Source organism: Chenopodium album, chromosome 21 (genome assembly GCF_948465745.1).
Source record: "Chenopodium album chromosome 21, dcCheAlbu1.1, whole genome shotgun sequence".
NCBI lineage: Eukaryota > Viridiplantae > Streptophyta > Magnoliopsida > Caryophyllales > Amaranthaceae > Chenopodium > Chenopodium album.
This window is the reverse complement of record NC_137854.1, coordinates 10,788,007-10,806,121: the sequence shown is the minus strand read 5'-3', so window position 1 is coordinate 10,806,121 and position 18,115 is coordinate 10,788,007. Positions and strand designations below refer to the sequence as shown.

Sequence of the window (18,115 nt, the reverse complement as noted above, 5' to 3'; positions counted from 1 at the left end):
TATTTACTCCCTCCATTCAAGATCCATTTCTTCCAAATTGTTTGGGTCTCTAAATAAAAATTTCATTTCTCATTTGAATGAGTTCGATTATCAATAATTTTTTTAAGGGATTATCAATAAATTTTTTAATCACTGATAATTAACAAAAATCTCTCTAATCCCTTCATATCTTTCTCTAACTTCACCAAAAAAAAAAAAACAATTATTTCCTCAATATGTAGTTTTAATATTATTGTTATTTTTAATTTTTTTTTTTTTTTTTTTTTTTTTTTTTTTTTTTTACTATCAACTTTAATCAATTACATACCCCTACAATCCCTCTCATAAATATGTATGCTTTAGAGATGTGATGATTTCATTTAGGGTTAAGAGAAATAAATAAATCAATATTAGTGAGCTTAAAACAATAAACTTACAATATCACCTAATAATACATACTTCTAGGTGCAATGCATCCAATAATTTTCTATTGATTAGATAGTATGGAAAGTAATTAATTAATGGATCTTAAGTATAAGTGGATTTTGCAACATCTTCATTGGATATTTGGATAAGGGATGTATTTCCTGTGTTATTCTTGGAATATTTAAACATAAGTTGGAGTACATTCCCTATGCGTATCTGCTATTTTTGCGTACAAGTTCACTTACCTTTCTTTTATAGCAAAATTGGTTTCTCAAATTTCGATTTATCCACTTTACTTATACTTTTTATAGTTTTTTTTGTAACAAAGTATATATGAAGTGTTACATTTTAGAATGACCTTAATATTTAAGATAGACATTCAAACAAAATACAAAATACTTATAAATTACATTATTAGAAAGTAGAAGTCCGTATAAGTTGATACAATCCCTAGTGTTCGGACTTAAGATTGTAGATAGAGACTTTTAGGAATCACGCATATTTGTAGATAACATATGAAATGATGGCTATTTAATGAAAAAAGGAAGTCATTTAATGAAAAAAGGAAGTCATATATGTGGTGGATGAACTAATGTAGAAATGCCGTAAACTATGACCACAATCTAATTAACATATGCCATTATTTTCTATATATCCTTAATCATACATTAATATCTCTAAATATGCTACAAAAAAAATGATATTTTGAAAAAAGATCACATGGAACAAACTCAAAATAACCAATAATAAGATATTTTTCGGCCAACAAATTTCATTATACGAAGTATAGAGTATGCAATAATAGTGGTTGCTTTATTTTGTAGATATCTTATAATTTATGTTTCAATAATACAACAGTCCATTTCCCTTCTGTTGAGGGTCTTCTATCAACTCTCTAAGACGGCATTAACTATTTAACTCCACTCGTTACAAGAGTCTTACAAAGTACTTCGTATATTACTAGTATTAAACTTCGTATTGTTTATTACTTTGTGGTCTACAAGATTGAAGATTTGAAATCCTTCCAAATTTTTGTCTTATTTCACTACAACAATTGTGCGTATGGATTGGTAAAAGTATTCTGTCATTATTGGTGAAATATGATCAAGATTGTGTTATGGCATGGGAAGTTGGGAACCAACTACATTAGTTTAATTATGACCCGAGTCCACTCGATTAGATTATGATCCCGAAGTTACTGAGAGAGAACCCAACCAATCCAACCCTAACAACCCGAACTTGACCCGGTCATAAATACCCAGTCTCGATCCAATTTGACCCATTTATCATATTTTGTAATGATATTATGTAGTTGTACTAAGTTATTTGAGATATTTTTTTTTAGCATGACCCATAATCTAACCTGAATCCGACCTGTTAACTTGAATTGATAGATGTACAACCAACTCAACCAAGCAAAAGCAAAACTATTGGTTGGATAAAGTTGAAATTTGCATTGATATATAGATTTGATTTTATTGAAATTTAAGAAAAAAAAATGTTCCCTCCCTTCGTTTGTTTTTTAAGTGAAATTTTTTGATTTTTTTGCATTTCATCTAATGCAGTTTGACTAATGTTAGTGATTTATATCTAAGAAAAAATATAGTCTTGTGTTACTTGTTGAAATCGTCTCAATGAATAGTTTATTAACATATAATTTTAATAACTTTCATACATTAATATGTGTGTCTAGAAACAACATTTCACTTCAAAAAACGGAGGGAGTAATAATATATACTTCGTACAATTGAGTTATGAGTTGATAATCATTGAGAACGTAATTGAATTATGAAACCCTTGAGCTAGAAAAAAGTGTGTCACGTTAGATTAATTGAACATATTTGAGAATCACCTGGTTTAAAAGTTTCTAATTGACTGGTATTGTGTTGAATAAAATAAATTGTGATCTAAATATGAGTCAAATCAAAGTGACTACAAGTCAAGGGCTACAAAGGGAAATGATTTAAGGATATCAAATATTAATTTTAGCTCACCTCCATGTGAGAAGAGCATTGGAGACTATGCTCTTGCAATGAGTGTGCCAAAATCAATTTTATGTGTGTCTAAATTAGTTTTCACTTTCTAGCTATAAAGGGTCAAGTTTTAGCTTGTTTGAAACAATATTATCTTGTTAAGGGTAGAAGAAAATTTGAGCAAAATATTTTATGCATAACACAATTGTACATTACATTTGATGAATTAAGGGTTTGTTTTGTTCACCTTATTTTCACTTATTTAAGTTCTAATAAGTTCAAATAAGTTTAGTTAAGTTCAAATAAGTTAAGGTTAGATTTGATCAGTTTGGATAAGGGTTACCCAAGTATAAATTACAACTAAAATAAGTTTTAATAAGTTCATATCAGTAAAAATTAGAAACACACCCTTAATGATAAAATGAACGAGTACTTAACAAGTACTCCCTCTGTTTTTTTTATATGCATCAGCTTGACTGACACATTTGCCGAGACGCTACTTTGACCAAAAATATCTTTTATTGTGTATTAGTAAAAATTGTAACAAAATTATATTATGAAACTAGACATTATATCTAATGATAAATAATATAATAACATTTATTCATTTTTTAAAGGTGAAAAAATTAAGTCAACCATGGTATATGAATAGTGCAATTGTCAAAGTGATGCATATAAAAAAAACGGAGGGAGTATTAGATAGTACTCGTACCTATTCCTAAAGCAAAAAAAAAAAAAAAAAAAAAAAAAAAAAAAAAAAAAAAAAAAATCTCCGTGGAAGAGAATCCAGTTGATTGATTCAGAGAAATTCAGTGTACCAAGACAATGAGTTTAAAGACAAAATATTTATAGAATCAATCATTTCGTACCACGTCACAGGTTAGTTGAATTCTTCAAGTAGAAAATTTAAGGATTATTGTTCCTAAATCAATTCAATAGATTTTTTTTTTTCCTATTGGGATTTGTACAATTATATGATAGCGAAATAAAAAGAGTAGAAAATATAGTAATAATATAAGAATGAATAAAACCATAGTGTAAGGACATATACATAGCTACATTGGCTACATACAACGCCAAAGTCAATATTGTCAGACACCCATTCCCGTAGGCGAGGCCGGTTAAGCCGCAGGCAGATGCCGGCACCATGCTTCCTGTTTTCATTGTTATTATTATTTTCTCCGTTTCTTTATCAATGTCCACTTTCTATCATTTATTAGTTACATTTTTTTTTTTTTTTTGAAACCTCATTAGTTACATAATAGAGAGAAAGTGGAAATTAAAGTGAATATGACTCGTTTTAGTCGGTTAAAATCTTGAAGTCTGCAGTATGTTTTTTTTTAAGCATTATGTGAATTTTTTTATTTTTTTTTTTTTTTTTTTTTTTTTTTTTTAAATAAGCCTGATAAACTTGATTTTTCTCATAATTGACAATCTCAATTAAAACGGGACTTATGGATACAAAAATCTATATATCAAAGGAGGAAGTTGCATCATTAACCATCTAGCTAGTGTAGTAGTGAGTACTGGGGTTGAGCACTTGAGTTGATGATTAGCTAAAACAATGTAGACTAAGGGATTAAGGGAGTACTATATCGTCGTTTGTTTATGTTTTTTAGTCTTTTGTTTATGTTGAGTACTATATCGTCTTTTGTTTGATATTACCTAAAAGTAACTTATTTTGTCCAAAATAAGTCACGAAGTGAACAATACTTATCACCCTCATACTCAACATGAAGTTGGTAGCTGGAATGAACGAAAACCGGAATGTCAAGATTGTTTGAATAAGCACACTAAAAACAGCAGCAAATCTCACTCAAACCATATTTTTATGTAGTAATAAGAAAAACCAAAACAAAGAGTTGCAGAAATATGGCCAATATTCAACATCTCTGACAAATCAACTTCAGTCTGAATTCAAATCTGTTTTCTCCATAACAAATTAGGAGTTGAGACAAATAATGACAACGAGCATACCCACATAAGACTAACTAAAATTTATGTTTTAATTACAGCCAATCACACTGAATGGTTTCAAGAATCTACATGATGCCTTCCTCAAGAGAATCAAATCTTAACCTTGTCCAAGCTGTGGTAAAACAACTTCCTTCTATATAAATACTCCGACAATCGGTAACAGAAAACACCGACGACAGGTACAGCATATACAAATAGATGAATTTTGTGTGAGAAAGGGCAAGGAAGGAATGACTGAACAGATCTTGGGGGAAAGAACACCTAAATCGCAACATATCATAGATTGTCAATGCATATTATGATTTCAATTTCTTTTGGGGTTGCTCCAAGTTCTCCATGCTACTTTCGCCCCCAGCATGTCCCATGTTAAGATCATGGGAAGCTGAATTCTCCAATTCCTGGCCCCAAAGCAGAAAATTACAACAATTAAGCAAAACTATAAGATCATGCACACCTTGATTATCTATTGTACTTGTGATTTAATCTCTTCTGATTTGAAAGAAATTATGCATCCCTCAAAGTTTTGACCAAGTGTATAGAGTAGATGAGGCTCAAAATACCTTAGCACCAGATAGCCCGGGAGTTTGACTCTGGTTAGCTCGCTTCCCAAGATCAATTCGTATGGAAATGTTAGCCTGAGACAGATCTACCCCTGAACTTTGCAGTGCCTGTGTTAATGTCATCAACAATCTGTACATACACCCCTTTGTTAGCAGCTAAATCCCTGCATTCACTTTTATACTGAATTATCTCACAGAAACAGAAGGAAAACACTCAACCAAATGCTACGGTCTCGATCACAGTTCAAGATAGAAAAGTAAATGAAGAATACATATGTGCAGGTGATTAGGGGCAACTTCTTCCGATTATACTTTGCAATCCTTTTTAAATGGAAAACTTTTTGCGATTAAAACGAAAGCTGTTCAGCATCTTAGGGTGCAAAAGAGGCAAAATTAAACAATGCAAGAAAAGCAATATAAAAGTAAAGAACATATGGGAAAGGTTTGGGACTATAGGGAGGAGGGTGGTCAGCAAGATCAATTAGCAACTAAAACAATGAGTAGACAGAAACCCCTAACCACACACTAGGCGATAAGCAACATGTATCAAAGATAAAAAGCCACTGGGGCTCAATTTCCTGAACATCTTCAAGACCCTAAATATCATGTTAAAAAAAAACGACTCTAAATAGAAATAATTAGAATCCATAAATGATTTATTTATAAAGATAAGTTGATTAGTCTTGTGGTACATACCCATGAGAATAAGAATTTGAGATATTAATAGTGCCTCCTTCGATTGTATGCTCGCCCTGTTGATCATCACAGTTATTGGGACAGGGGGCTGCTAGCCCATCGGAAGCTGGTCTATGGGAAAGATGAGAATCATCCCCATCACTTTGAACAACAGTTGGCATGTTCAATGGAAAAGATGTGGGCATAGATGCAGTCTTTTCAACCAACTCAGACTGCTGATCAAAAGCTCTATAGGCTTCATGGCCAGAATCTGCATCCATTGTAGTCTGGGCATTGGCAGTCACGCTAGGATTTGAGTTGAAACTTCTCTCATCGAACTTCCCTGAAAGCGTTGATGCAGAGCCAGGACCATTCTTTACAGCTTGAGGATGCCCAAGAAAGCTCTGAACTCGCCAATGACTGTGTCTCTGTTTCAAGATAAAACTTTCCATAAGTTACATAAGAACAAAAATGTCAATATATAACTTATTCCTATCACTTACATAGAATATAGCAATTATTATTGCATAAAACATGAACAATATCATTATGACTCTACAGCTCTACTTGATAATTGGTACACTTTATCTTGAAAAAAACATGGTTTGATAGTTTTAACTTTTTAAGTTTTAAATTCGAAAATTCTAGAGATGTTTCATGCTTCTAGCAATGGTCGGGGTTGAATGTTTGAACCAAAAAAATAAAAATGATTGATGGGTGGAGATGAGGAAGTATTACTCATTAGTCATTTCCCATGTGAATCACCAATACAACTAGGAATTCAAGCATATGAAACTACTCAAGCATATAAGCTGCAGTCCCCAGCTAGGAATTGAGAAAGATCCAACATCCTACCAGATGCAAAACGTAATTACAGATTTACAGATCCATTGTTACAGTTGGTACCTTGTAAGAATTGACTGGGATCTATTCGTAATAGTTAATGACCCGAAGAACATCTTGGCATACTTTAACGTTAATCGATTCAGCCAAAATCAATATTGTATCTCAAATTTCTTTTGCTTCCTCCGTTTTGCAATAATTGCACCATTTTGACAGTAAACACTTGCCAATGCACTACTTTGCCCTTAAGTATCTTTAATTAGATTTCAAATAAAAATCATTAAAAAACATTTTTATAATATATATTGTGATTAAACCAACAATTGTAATAGTGATATTTTTGCTACGTATTAGTGACTAAACATGGTCAAAGTTGATATGGTAATAGCGTAAAAAGCCAATATGATGCAACTATTGTGAAATGGAGGGAGTAATAGATAACATTTATATGCAATAAGATTGCCACAAAACATAATTTTCTCAAAGGCATATTTTAAAGGTAACAGTAGACCAGTAGTATTGGAAATAAATGTTCCACTGATTTAAGTTTGAAGTAACAAAGCTTCATAGTAACAGAAAGAATCATAAAATTGGACATAACACAAATTTATGGTACTAAAACCTACCCAAGGCATCAGTTTCGTGGGTTCTGTGCTCCATCCTTGATATGATCCCTCGTACTTCTGCACTTTGTCTTGCAAGAGTTGAACATACTCTATTACCTGAAGGTTTTTTAAGATAACAAAATAGAAAAGCAAAGGTCACAAGTGCAGGATTACCCTATAGTATGAAAGCAGAAATTGATGAATTAAATTCTGTACCTCCAAAAGAAAAGATGCAGTATCTCTTTTCTGATCACCATGAGGTATCAAATCTCTTAATATCTGAAATCTGTAAGTGACAATCACATTGCATTAGTTTCTTGATGATCTCATCCTATTACATAAAAATACACACTTAATAAATCAATTACAGTATTATCCTAAAATTTTGCATGTAATGCATAATGACCAACTTCATTTGGCATAATTTTGTGATAGCATGGAGCACAGAAGTTGACAAAACACAGTGGTTGTATATGCACTAACTATACTGCTATCAAACGTTAGTTACACTAGGATTATAAATAATTTTTTTTCTCCTTTAAGTAGCCCTTAACTCATTTACACTTACATACAAAACCAGCAGCACCAATAGAAGAGCACCAGGTTTAGAAGAGCTGAAATCCAGCCCCATACTTCCAGCTTTGTATGAGCAAATTTTAAAGTTAACAAATCTGCTATATTCCAACAATCATAAGCATATGACAACCAAAAATTTAAAATTTTAACAAATCATGGAAAGTCACCTTTCAATTTAGAGAGCATAATAAGTAACCAACAAAATCACAGTATATGCCAATCTAGTTTTGGTTAGATGGGTTGATGATAAATTCAAGAATGTACAGTATAACTCCCAAGCCAGACAGAGACCTCAGATCAACCTTGTAAGACTGTACAATAATGATGACAATTATATTTAAGTAACAGAGTAACAATATCAGACATCATAGGAGACTCTGTGTGCAATTAAGAACAAGAAATGCAACCAAAAGTATACAATGCAGAAACTTCACACCGTTTATAAAATCATAAGCATTGATCTCTTGTACGCAAAGGTTCAAATATTAACAAAAAAACGCTCCTTGGCATTAAAAAAACATGCTTATTTCACTCCTATAAGCTCCAGAAATAGCTGCCAGAGTAGGTACTGTGCATTCTTCCTCTTCAACTGAACCATAAAAACACCTGATCTGAGACAGGATAACTGAACTAAAAGAAAGAATAGGTAACTTTAAATTATTATCTTGTTTCTTTCCCCGTTCCTCCATACCCATTAACCTTTTCTTATATCACCAGGACTTCACCACTAATCATTTTCCTAGAATATACCCACTTCTAGTTTCTACAAGGCTGGATATATTGTCTTTAATAGATCCACTTAACTAGCTTTGAAAGGAGAAGTAAAAAAGGTATAGATTTCAATTGCAGAAAAGCCTGTAAAAACTCAAATAGCTTGTTCCTTACTCACTTATCTTCTCCTTAAGGTAAATTAATCAGAAAACACCATTACCTGGGGTTCATTTCCAGTAAGGTTCCTAAGCAAAAACCTCAAAAGAAAATCCTCAGAAAAACTCGAAATTAGCCTTTTGTATACTCAGAAAACTTGCTAACACTTCCGTCATTAACTTCAAATTAGGAGAACTTTTGTAAAAATATAAACAGCAATCTATCCCCTCCCCCCCTTCCCAAATTTTGTCCATAGATGTCAATTAAGCTTACTATTTTTGTTTTTGAAGAGAATCGAGGGACTATTTGCAGTTTAAATTACAGTGAGCATCTTCTAATACAATTTAAAAAAATTGTAATCAAACTTTAGCAAATGCTGATGAAAAGTGTTAACAATCTATGAATGTTAAGAACCACTTTTGGGTGTTCCAAAATCATTTACAGTGAAGGGTGCCCCTGGAAAATGGTGCCTCACATGTAGGAGTTATCTTGTAGTTTCCTTTCTTTTCATCTAGGAAATCATGCCTTGACTTTATTAGAACAGGTCTGAGTCACATAACTATAGTCTGCAAAACAATGATACCTCCTACTTTCTCAAAATATTGTTACAAATCCCTATTGTGGAAGTGTCATAGTAATTGCTAAATACTCATATTTGGTATAGTGTTCACTCTATCTCATTCCTCATCAAGTGCTCCCCCTTTTCTTTATTCAAAAAAAAAGGTGCTCCCTCTTTTCTCTCTCCTATTCCTTAATATGTGAACCAATAAATATGTAGCACTGCATATTTTCAGGTAATGTAACACTTTTGAAAATAAACTCCACCATATATCTCTCTCCTATTCCTATTCCAGAAATATTACGAAAGAACTTCTGAGCTTCAGTAATTCTTTGGCATTAAGTTTTATTTTAGTCATCTAGTTTGATAGGCACATAATGCAAGATATATTAAGGTAAAGTTTTCCACCACAGCCTATCGCAAAGTTTTCATCTTTTAGCTAAATCTACAGCATTAGAAAGTTTCATAGTGCATCTCATAGCTTACTCCAAAGGCATTGGAGGACACTAGACAGGTGAGCTCCCTATAATATGTTCATTTCATCCTTTAAATATAAACCAACTGCCTCTTTGCCCAAAGTTCTATAAGGATTCCTCATCATTATAAATTCAGAGAGAACCCACATGTTTGCCTATGAGAGATTTGGGAGAAAGCAACTAAATTCTATTAAGTATAGAATAACAAGTATATAGAAAAGAAATTTCAATAGAAAAGCACCAATGAAAAGCTACAAATATAGGTGTTTATATTACAGTGATCCAATATGTTGCGACTTTCAAGGGAAAACATCCCACATTACATCCAATGAAAGATTGACCTTCAACCCCAACATAAGTGTCATTCTCTTCATACTTTCAAAAACTCTAGAGGAAATGCTAGGATGAAGCATGTGAAATGACATAAAGTGGAAAAGATAGCAAGGCTTATCTCTTATTCCATGTCCTTAAAGTGCTTCAAAAATTTACAAAACATTTCATGGGTTTCTAGTCAAGAGGTAACCACCAAGAGCACAATAAAGGTTGCAGAGCACCATAAAGGTTGCTGAGCACCACAATTGGATAAGCTTCGAGTATGGTGCTTGAATATAACCCCCACAATTGGTGTCTAGGTGGTCAAAACAGACAACTAAAAGGCTCATCTAGAGTTTTTGAACAGCGAGGTATGAAAATAAACTAGCACTATAGTGGTAATCTAATCTAAAGAGGACAGTGGTAGTCCGAATGAGAGGATGTGATAAGGGTCTATTGATGGTGGTAGAGGTGGAAGTTCTCTCCTTTTTGGATCTGGACCGATTTGAATGTATGAATTCTTCAATAGAAGTTAAAATAGAGTTGCTCTTATGTCCTGTACTCAGTGATGCAGCTTTCACATCCTCTTTGTAAGCCTCTGATATATGCTGTTAGGGTTACAAATCTCCAATATTTCAAGTTCAGCAAATTTAACACAAGATGAGGGCATGAGAAGAAAGGTCAAATCTGGATCAAGAGTGAAAGAAGGCATTATAGGGAGCAAGCCTCAGCTACCTGATTAGAAATATAATATGATGGAAAACAAGCACTGGTAAGCAATGTACACAGCAAATGAATGCCCCTTAATATGGTATACCAATCAGTCTATAACTAGAGCACATTCTTGGGCAGTTTTTAGTAGACTAATCCCACAGTTTTTTTTATTATTTTAAATTCCATTTTGACTTTGTGCAATATTCACATATCTTACTTTGACCATATTTTTTTCATACTCACACTGTCAACAAATAAAGATCCCATTTTCTCAATGCAAACTTGTGTCTATCAAGTGTTACATGCTCCTGTGTACCCGATTTCTTCATATAAATAATAACTTCTTCTATCCAAGTCATCTTTGGCCTCTATCAATTTTCAAGTAGGTCTGAAAGGACTAAACGGTTGAGCAAGACTTAATAATATTTCCAAATCACCCTTCATCCCCCCTCCTTTCCCCCAATATAAGAGTGAAGAATACATTCTTTCTCTCGAACAAAACCAGTGTGGGAAATCCCTTGTCCTTGCTTTTGGTTTCTTTGATGGTTCACCTTTTACAGCCAGACATCCGAAAAGCCTGAAACCATAGGGCTAAGATGCTTTTCTCCTTTAGATGCTCAAGGTTCTTTAGACTCATCCCTAGATGAACTATCAAAAAATCAAACTTTTCACCGGGGTACATTTTTCCCTTTCTTTTCTTTGATCTTCTTTTTATCTCAATCATAAGCTTTTAATCACCAGCAAATTGCAAAGAAGTACACAAAGTCTAACAAAAGGAATTGATGTTTGTAGAGCTCAGCAATCCTAAACAAACCAGCCCTCTCGTTCAATTAATCCTTTTTTCCTGTAGTCTCATGTTATTCTTGAATGGATCTGTCAAAAAATGGCAAAACTGCAAATATTGTTTGGGTTGCGAAGCTGTTAGGTCTTAGGTCATTAAATTTTCCCAACAGAATGTGTTGATTTTGAACCAAATGTTTTATTTTTATCCCGGGGTCAATTAGGGTCCATCCAACAACATACTAATAGTTTTCTGCTTAAGATTGTTAAGACTTGAATTAGTTAAAAAATTACGAAATAACTTATCCATAGTATCTTATTTCTATTAACTACACTTTTCTCAATACGTCTGGGTCAATAGAAACCTTATAAGTTGCTTTCATGAATATTTAATGTTCCAAAACAATGAAAGTACAGCACAAAATGGTTGGGATTCAATGCTAATTTTCAGATCACTCAGGTTTGGTAAATTAGTCTACAAGTCAGGAAACTATATCAAAACCCCATTTTTTCAGGTTGGTCTGAAGCTGCCTTTTGGGCTAACCTTTTTTCAAATCAAATCCTTTGTACCCTAAAGAATCCATCTACCTTAGACAAAGCTCAAAGAGGAATCCCGTCATTCTGACATATTTGACCATAGTCCAAAAACCTATTAAGCACTCTAACCTTCACTTGGAAACTGTAATTTCACATAATTCACTCTAATCTCCGGTTGAAATATCCAAATTAGGTAGTTGATCAATTTCAATAGTTTAAGGCCTACCAACACCATTCAAAAGGTGAGGACAGATAAACAATGGTTCATACATTCAACATGGCTACTCTTTAAAAGCTAAAACCAGCAATGGAGCATCCTACAAACTCCAACTCCTAAAGCATATTCAATTGAAGTATGGAAGACCAGAAGCATATAAGGATTAACAGCATCAGGCAACAAGCAGATATTTGATCTGCTGTCCTCACCTTCAAATTTTCTTTTTCAGCCAAAATAATAACACACCGAAAATGATCGTTGAACACAGTAAATAACAAGAAATCATAAAAGGAACTCTATATACTATTCATAAAGATGAATATTTATCACAAAAGTAAAAAAAATGAAGTTTATTGTTCCTTCAAAGCACAGACAAACAAAAGAGAAATTAGCCCTTATTGAAGCTCATCACCAAACCTAAGCCAAAAGTCCTCACTAAAGGCTCACGACAAATGACCAAAGCCTCAAATATGATCCAAACCAACGTAAGTATCCACACCTCGATGAATCTTATCATTAACACGCCACCCCAAACCAAAAGCAACATGTAATCAAATACACACCTACATTAATCTCCTTATGTAGAATGCTAACAACCCAAACCAACATGTTATCAAATCAAACTCGATTGCCACCTCAAGACACACAGACACCTGAAGTTCACGTATCAACGAATTACATAACAATTTCCATTTTTCTCCACTATAGCCAAAAACCCTTTACTAATTCTTAACACTCCAACTCTCCAAGAGTAATTAAAGGGCAGAATTAGAAGAATACTTAATACTCCAATAGTATTTTACAGTATCACCCTAAATAATTATTAACAAATACAAAATAATCTTGCTAAAATATACCAAAAGTAATTAAAGGGCATAATTAGAAGAAACATGCCTCTCATTTATCTTGCTCCTACGCCGCTGCTCAGTGACTGAGTGCTTCGAACGCATTGCACTTGCCTTATCATTGTTTTTTGCATCTAATTTCCATAATAACAATCAATATTAAGCTAAAAACTATCAAAATTAAGCTAAAAAGAATCAAAATTCATACATTAATTAAATTTAGCTCAGTCAGAAACTATTCAAATTCAGAAATTAAATTCCCCCGAAACTTAACCTAAAGATTACAAATTTCACCAACTTTTACATAATTCTAAAATGGGTATTTTAAATAAATTGAAATTAAACAAATTACCAAAAAAAAATTGAAGAAATTGATCACCTTTAGAGGAAGAGGCCTCTTTTTTAGAAGTGAAATCTTCATCATATTCTTCATCATCTTCAGGAGAATTGCCTTTACTTGATTTCATAACTTTATAAAATGTTAAAAATTAAAAATTAAAGCAGAAAATTGAGAATTAGAGAAAAGAATTAAGTGGGTAAAAAGATCTGTTAGATGAAAAATAGTTGAGAAGAGAGAACAGGGTTGGGTGGGTGGCAGAGGAGAGAGAAAGAGGGAAAGTACTACGGCATAACCATGAATTTGGGAAATTTTATTTTGGTGCTCTTTTATTGGTTTAGACTTTAGACCGTGCTCGAACCGGCTTCTGATTTTTGCTGTCGGTACTTAGGGAGTATCTTATAGGGCGTGTTTATGAGATGAGACAATTCGCGAGTTATTTAAGTTCAATTAAGGGCCTGTCAATTTTTTCAATTCAGTTCAATCACTCCAATTCAGTTCAGCTCCTAATTTCATTCTATTATAAAATATTCATTTCAGTTCATTTCATTTCAACTCTAATAAGTTCAGTTAATTTCAGCTAAGTTTAGTCAATGAGAACAGACCCTTAATTAAAATTGAGTTTAAATGATCTTTACTTGAGTCTTGTTAGAGGTGCTTATGATTTAAGATGACTTGTGATTAAGGCCTTGTTCTTTTAAATTGACACTTATCGGTGAGTCGGATGAGACTTAAGAGACATGTGCTCGTTTTTGCTACCCTTTTCATTCCTTACCTTACTCCAAGGAAAATGGTACTATAAAATAGCATATTTCACCTGACTTGACCTACCAAATTCGCATGAGATACAATGAAGAAATTTAAGGTTGATAGAGTGAGTTAGGCTCTGTTCACTTCACCTTAAAAAAAAATATATTCAGTTCAGCAAAAACTATTTCATTTCAATAAAAATAATTTCAGTTCAGTAAATATAATTTCAATTCAGTAAAAATCAATACCTTTAAGAAGAAAATATAACAGAGAATCAGCTTGAATATTTGCAGTTCAGCAAAAATAATTTCAGTTCAATAAAATAAGGTGAAGTGAACGGGGCCTTACATGAGGAAGTGAGGCTCTTCCTTGATACCCTCACTAAGTAGGGTAGCAAGAAGAGCATCACTTTATCACTTGATTCACCTTATCATATTTATATAAGATACAATGAAAATATTTGAACTTATGTTTGCTGCTTTTACGCATCCATTCCTTACCTTTTCAAAAGTTAAACTAAACGCTTATGAATTGTGTTATTCAAATACTCCGTATATCCCTAAAAATGTTTATTTACATACCCTTATATATGCATGTGAATCACATGTACGTCATTTTTTCCCCCTTTCTTTCCTACCTTTAAAAAGTTTGAGATAACTTTTATAAATAGTGTTTTGACAATTAATACTCTTTAAATTGTTTATTTACTTATTTTCCCTCCTTATTGTTTAGTTAGTTGACTATTTAACTGAACTCTTCAAAAAAAGTGTGAGGACATTTATACCTCTAAATATGTTGTTTACATTTTCCCTCATTAATATTACCAATCACTAATGTTTTGACATAAAGCCAAACTAAAAGAGATTCTCGAATATGACTAGCTATACACGCATGTAGCTAGCCACCCTAATGAATAAAAAATTACTATTTCAATGTCATCTATTGCATTAACTTACATAAAAAGAAACTAAAATCTTGAATCATTTCTTCATTCAGTTACAAATCTATAACCCTTCTAAAAGCCCCATGCACCAAGACTGTAGAAAATTTACTGTTCCTTATGAACAGGAGATTGACGGTTTTGCCCTCCCCTGCCCTTAGCACCCTTCCCTGATTGACCAGATTGACTAGGGCTATTTTAGTCTTTCTGTTTTTTGCATTCTAGCTGTTACTTGTATGTTGACGCGTCGTTGCTTGGTGTACATTTGCCTGCTTCCTCTTTATTCACTTTCTCTCTCCTCAATTGAATCCTGATTGTGATTGAGTTTTGATCATCAGGGTTTCAATTAATTGTGAAATTCGGATTTATTTCTTGGTTGTGAGGATAGATCATTGTGAATTTAGGGTTTTCTTGGGAATGTGGGTGAAAATTTGAGAGGATTTTGTTGAGTGAAGAAGGATGGAGAGTACAGAATTTTGTTAATTCATGTTCGGCTTCTTTTGTAGAGCTTGAAATGCTAACCTAGATGCTTCAAGAGGTTTGTGAGCTAATTTTTACTCAAACTCTTAAAAATCGCTGTTTGTTTTGGAACTGGTTTTTAATTTGTGCGTGTTTTTGTATTTAATTGCTACTTTTTGTGCTAACTTTTGTAGTACATTCCAATATATGTCCTGGGTCAGATTTTGAGGGCAGATTCAATCTTGGGCTTTTATGTACAGTTTTGGGTAATGTGTTTAGATGAATTTAGCTATTTTCAATTCACAGACCTTAGCCGTTTTCGGGTGAATAGAACAATCTTGTGATTGGTGTGTCTTTAATCATGCTTGAAATTGATTTCTGAGGGCTTTTTATCAGCTACATGCTCATAGTATTCTTTATCTGTATCCATAATATCTACGTATAGCTTTGATGGATTCTAGAGATAATATTGATATCCTAATTTGGGCTAAGAAGGGGAAATCTAAGACTACTAGAAAAACTAAAGAAAGCCTTCTCAAGCAAAGGAAGTTCAATTTGTGTCAATTTTTTTTTATTAGAATTGGCTTTTAGGATTTTAATTGAAGAATTTTGATTTTATGTTTGTGGGTTGGCAGAATCACCAGCAGAATTCTTTGCAAAGAAGAAGAATATTGCTGGAGTTGACAATGTAAGTCCCAAGCTCAATTTTTTTAAGCACATACTAAGGTTATCGTAGAAGAAGCTCACCGCGTAACTACTATTGGTCTTAATAACACCAAATTCTTCATGTGATTGAAGACCTATTAAACTAAATACAGTTCATTAAGTGAGCAAAAAGTATTTATGAAGGATTAACTATGATGTAGATGTAAGAGTAACATATATAAATACTACAGACTATGCTTGCCGGCATCTGGCAGCTTCTTGGCGAACACTCCTCTTTGGATCATCAAGAACCTTGGACAAAGCTATTAGCACCTATATTATCAAACATGAAATCCAAAATCAACCAATTCCATCTCTTTGGCATTACATTGACTCAAAGGAAGGGTATTTCAGATAGTCTCAATTTACAACTAATTGAACTTGTAAGTATCCTCTCTTTGTAGCTATCTTCAACTATGATTTCAATTCATGTGATTTTCAATGAACCTTTTTCAGTGGTATGAAGTTTAGTATACTACTCAGGAGATTTTTGGTTTGTAGATTTTAGGTATGAGGTACAAATTTAGAATGAGTAAAACCTTTACCTAACGTTTGTTTGAGAAAAATTTCAATTTCTAAACTCATATCTCAAATCACAAGGTATGAGGTTTAGAAACCTAAGGAGTTGGGTTGGTATAGCTCATACCAAACCTCTTAAGTACACTTTTTATGCTTTGAAAGTGAAGCGCTTATTTGAATTAATATTGTGAATTCGGCTTTAGCTTTAAGCACTAATTAGGAGTATACACTCTACTGTAATTGTATGACGGGTTGATTTTCTGTGACAAAAATTGAGTTTAATAATGGTTTTATGCTCTCTTCTTTGCGAGGGCTTAGTAAGGGTGTGCTTTTCTCTGTTTTCAGAGGATAGTGAGGGTTTGCTTTAACCACTGATGCACATAGCTCGTGCTGTGATTTGAGGATTCTATGTGATGATCAATCTGCTTTGGTTCCAGAGACTTGTATAAAATTGTTCATTTTTTGTCGCTTATTGTTGTTTTAGCAGGTTATCACAAGTTTCATGATATTTATTTCAGTTATTCGATTTCGGGTTACCATAAGTTTATATGAGTTGGTGAAATTGGAGTTTCTAATGTGTTGAAATTAGAACTTGTTGCTGCTCTTTTGATGTAACCTATTGGTGTATTTCTGTTGTATTCTTGCCATTGCAGTTTTAAAAAGCTCATTTTCTGGTTGCTATTGGGCTTCCCAACTATGCTGTATATTTTGGTGGGGCGTTCAAATTTTGTCAATTGTTTTTAAGAGTTTTGGTTTAGAGGAAGAATTGGGGGTAAGATAATAATAACTATATTGAGGGTTTTAAGGGTTCCTTCAAATTGGGTGTAAGATAATAATAATTAGGACTTCAGAGGATAATTGAGAAATAAGAAAAACAACGACTGAGACATTACTTTTCAAATTAAGTTTTAATATTTAAAGAATGTTCAGCGAAATTGACATACAGCCATAGATTATATCAATAATGCATGAAATGGACTCCGTATATACTTTATTCATGTTTCAGTTTACTCGTGGTTCATTTTAAGATACAGGTTTGAAATTGAGGATCATAAGATATGAAATTCAGTATATACTTAATGTTGGCTTATGAATGCTCGAAATCTCCTCTGATTGCCTCTACCAGATAGATGAAGCTCATTGAGGCCAAAATGCAGGAAAGGACCCCTTAGTGGTTGTCAATGAAATATTAATGGCAGGAGGAACTAATTTGGTTGGAAGAATGCTGTCGGTCTCTTTTACCCCTTGTTACTCATGACAAGGTGGCTTTTCTTAGTATGTTTCTGTTTGTGTGGTGCTCGTCAAAAAAAGAAATTAGAGTGTGTAGTGTACCTCCTTTCTTTAATAATATTATCATATTTTTGTTTGGTTAAAATATCTAGAATATTTATTTCTACCCATAAAATATATGGTCGTGGATAGACAGAAAGAGTTAGAAATATTGTAGGGGCTGATGTGATGAAGAGAGAAAAGATAAACTATAC

The 18,115-nt window shown here is 33.0% G+C and overlaps 1 protein-coding gene across 1 annotated transcript; it reads right to left on the bottom strand.

Annotated features, from left to right (window-relative positions):
* Positions 1-4,188: 4,188 nt before the first annotated feature.
* Positions 4,189-13,610, bottom strand: LOC145601405 (transcription factor BIM2-like). The gene is made up of 7 exons (XM_081657420.1): positions 13,301-13,610; positions 12,971-13,055; positions 7,255-7,324; positions 7,060-7,155; positions 5,612-6,018; positions 4,916-5,045; positions 4,189-4,753 (listed from the first exon to the last, which is right to left on the bottom strand). Exons 1-7 carry the CDS (start codon positions 13,386-13,388, stop codon positions 4,652-4,654), a joined length of 978 nt encoding a protein of 325 aa, XP_081513546.1. The 5' UTR covers positions 13,389-13,610; the 3' UTR covers positions 4,189-4,651.
* Between the last annotated feature and the right edge of the window lie 4,505 nt (positions 13,611-18,115).

What these genes read in the sequence shown, in the direction of transcription:
- LOC145601405 (XM_081657420.1), bottom strand. Translation starts at nt 13,388, where the DNA reads ATGAAATCAAGTAAAGGCAATTCTCCTGAAGATGATGAAGAATATGAT. An exon ending in AGAGGCCTCTTCCTCTAAAG is followed by an intron (nt 13,056 to 13,300) that starts GTGATCAATTTC and finishes TATGGAAATTAG; the next exon opens with ATGCAAAAAACAATGATAAG. An exon ending in CTGCATCTTTTCTTTTGGAG is followed by an intron (nt 7,156 to 7,254) that starts GTACAGAATTTA and finishes AAAAACCTTCAG; the next exon opens with GTAATAGAGTATGTTCAACT.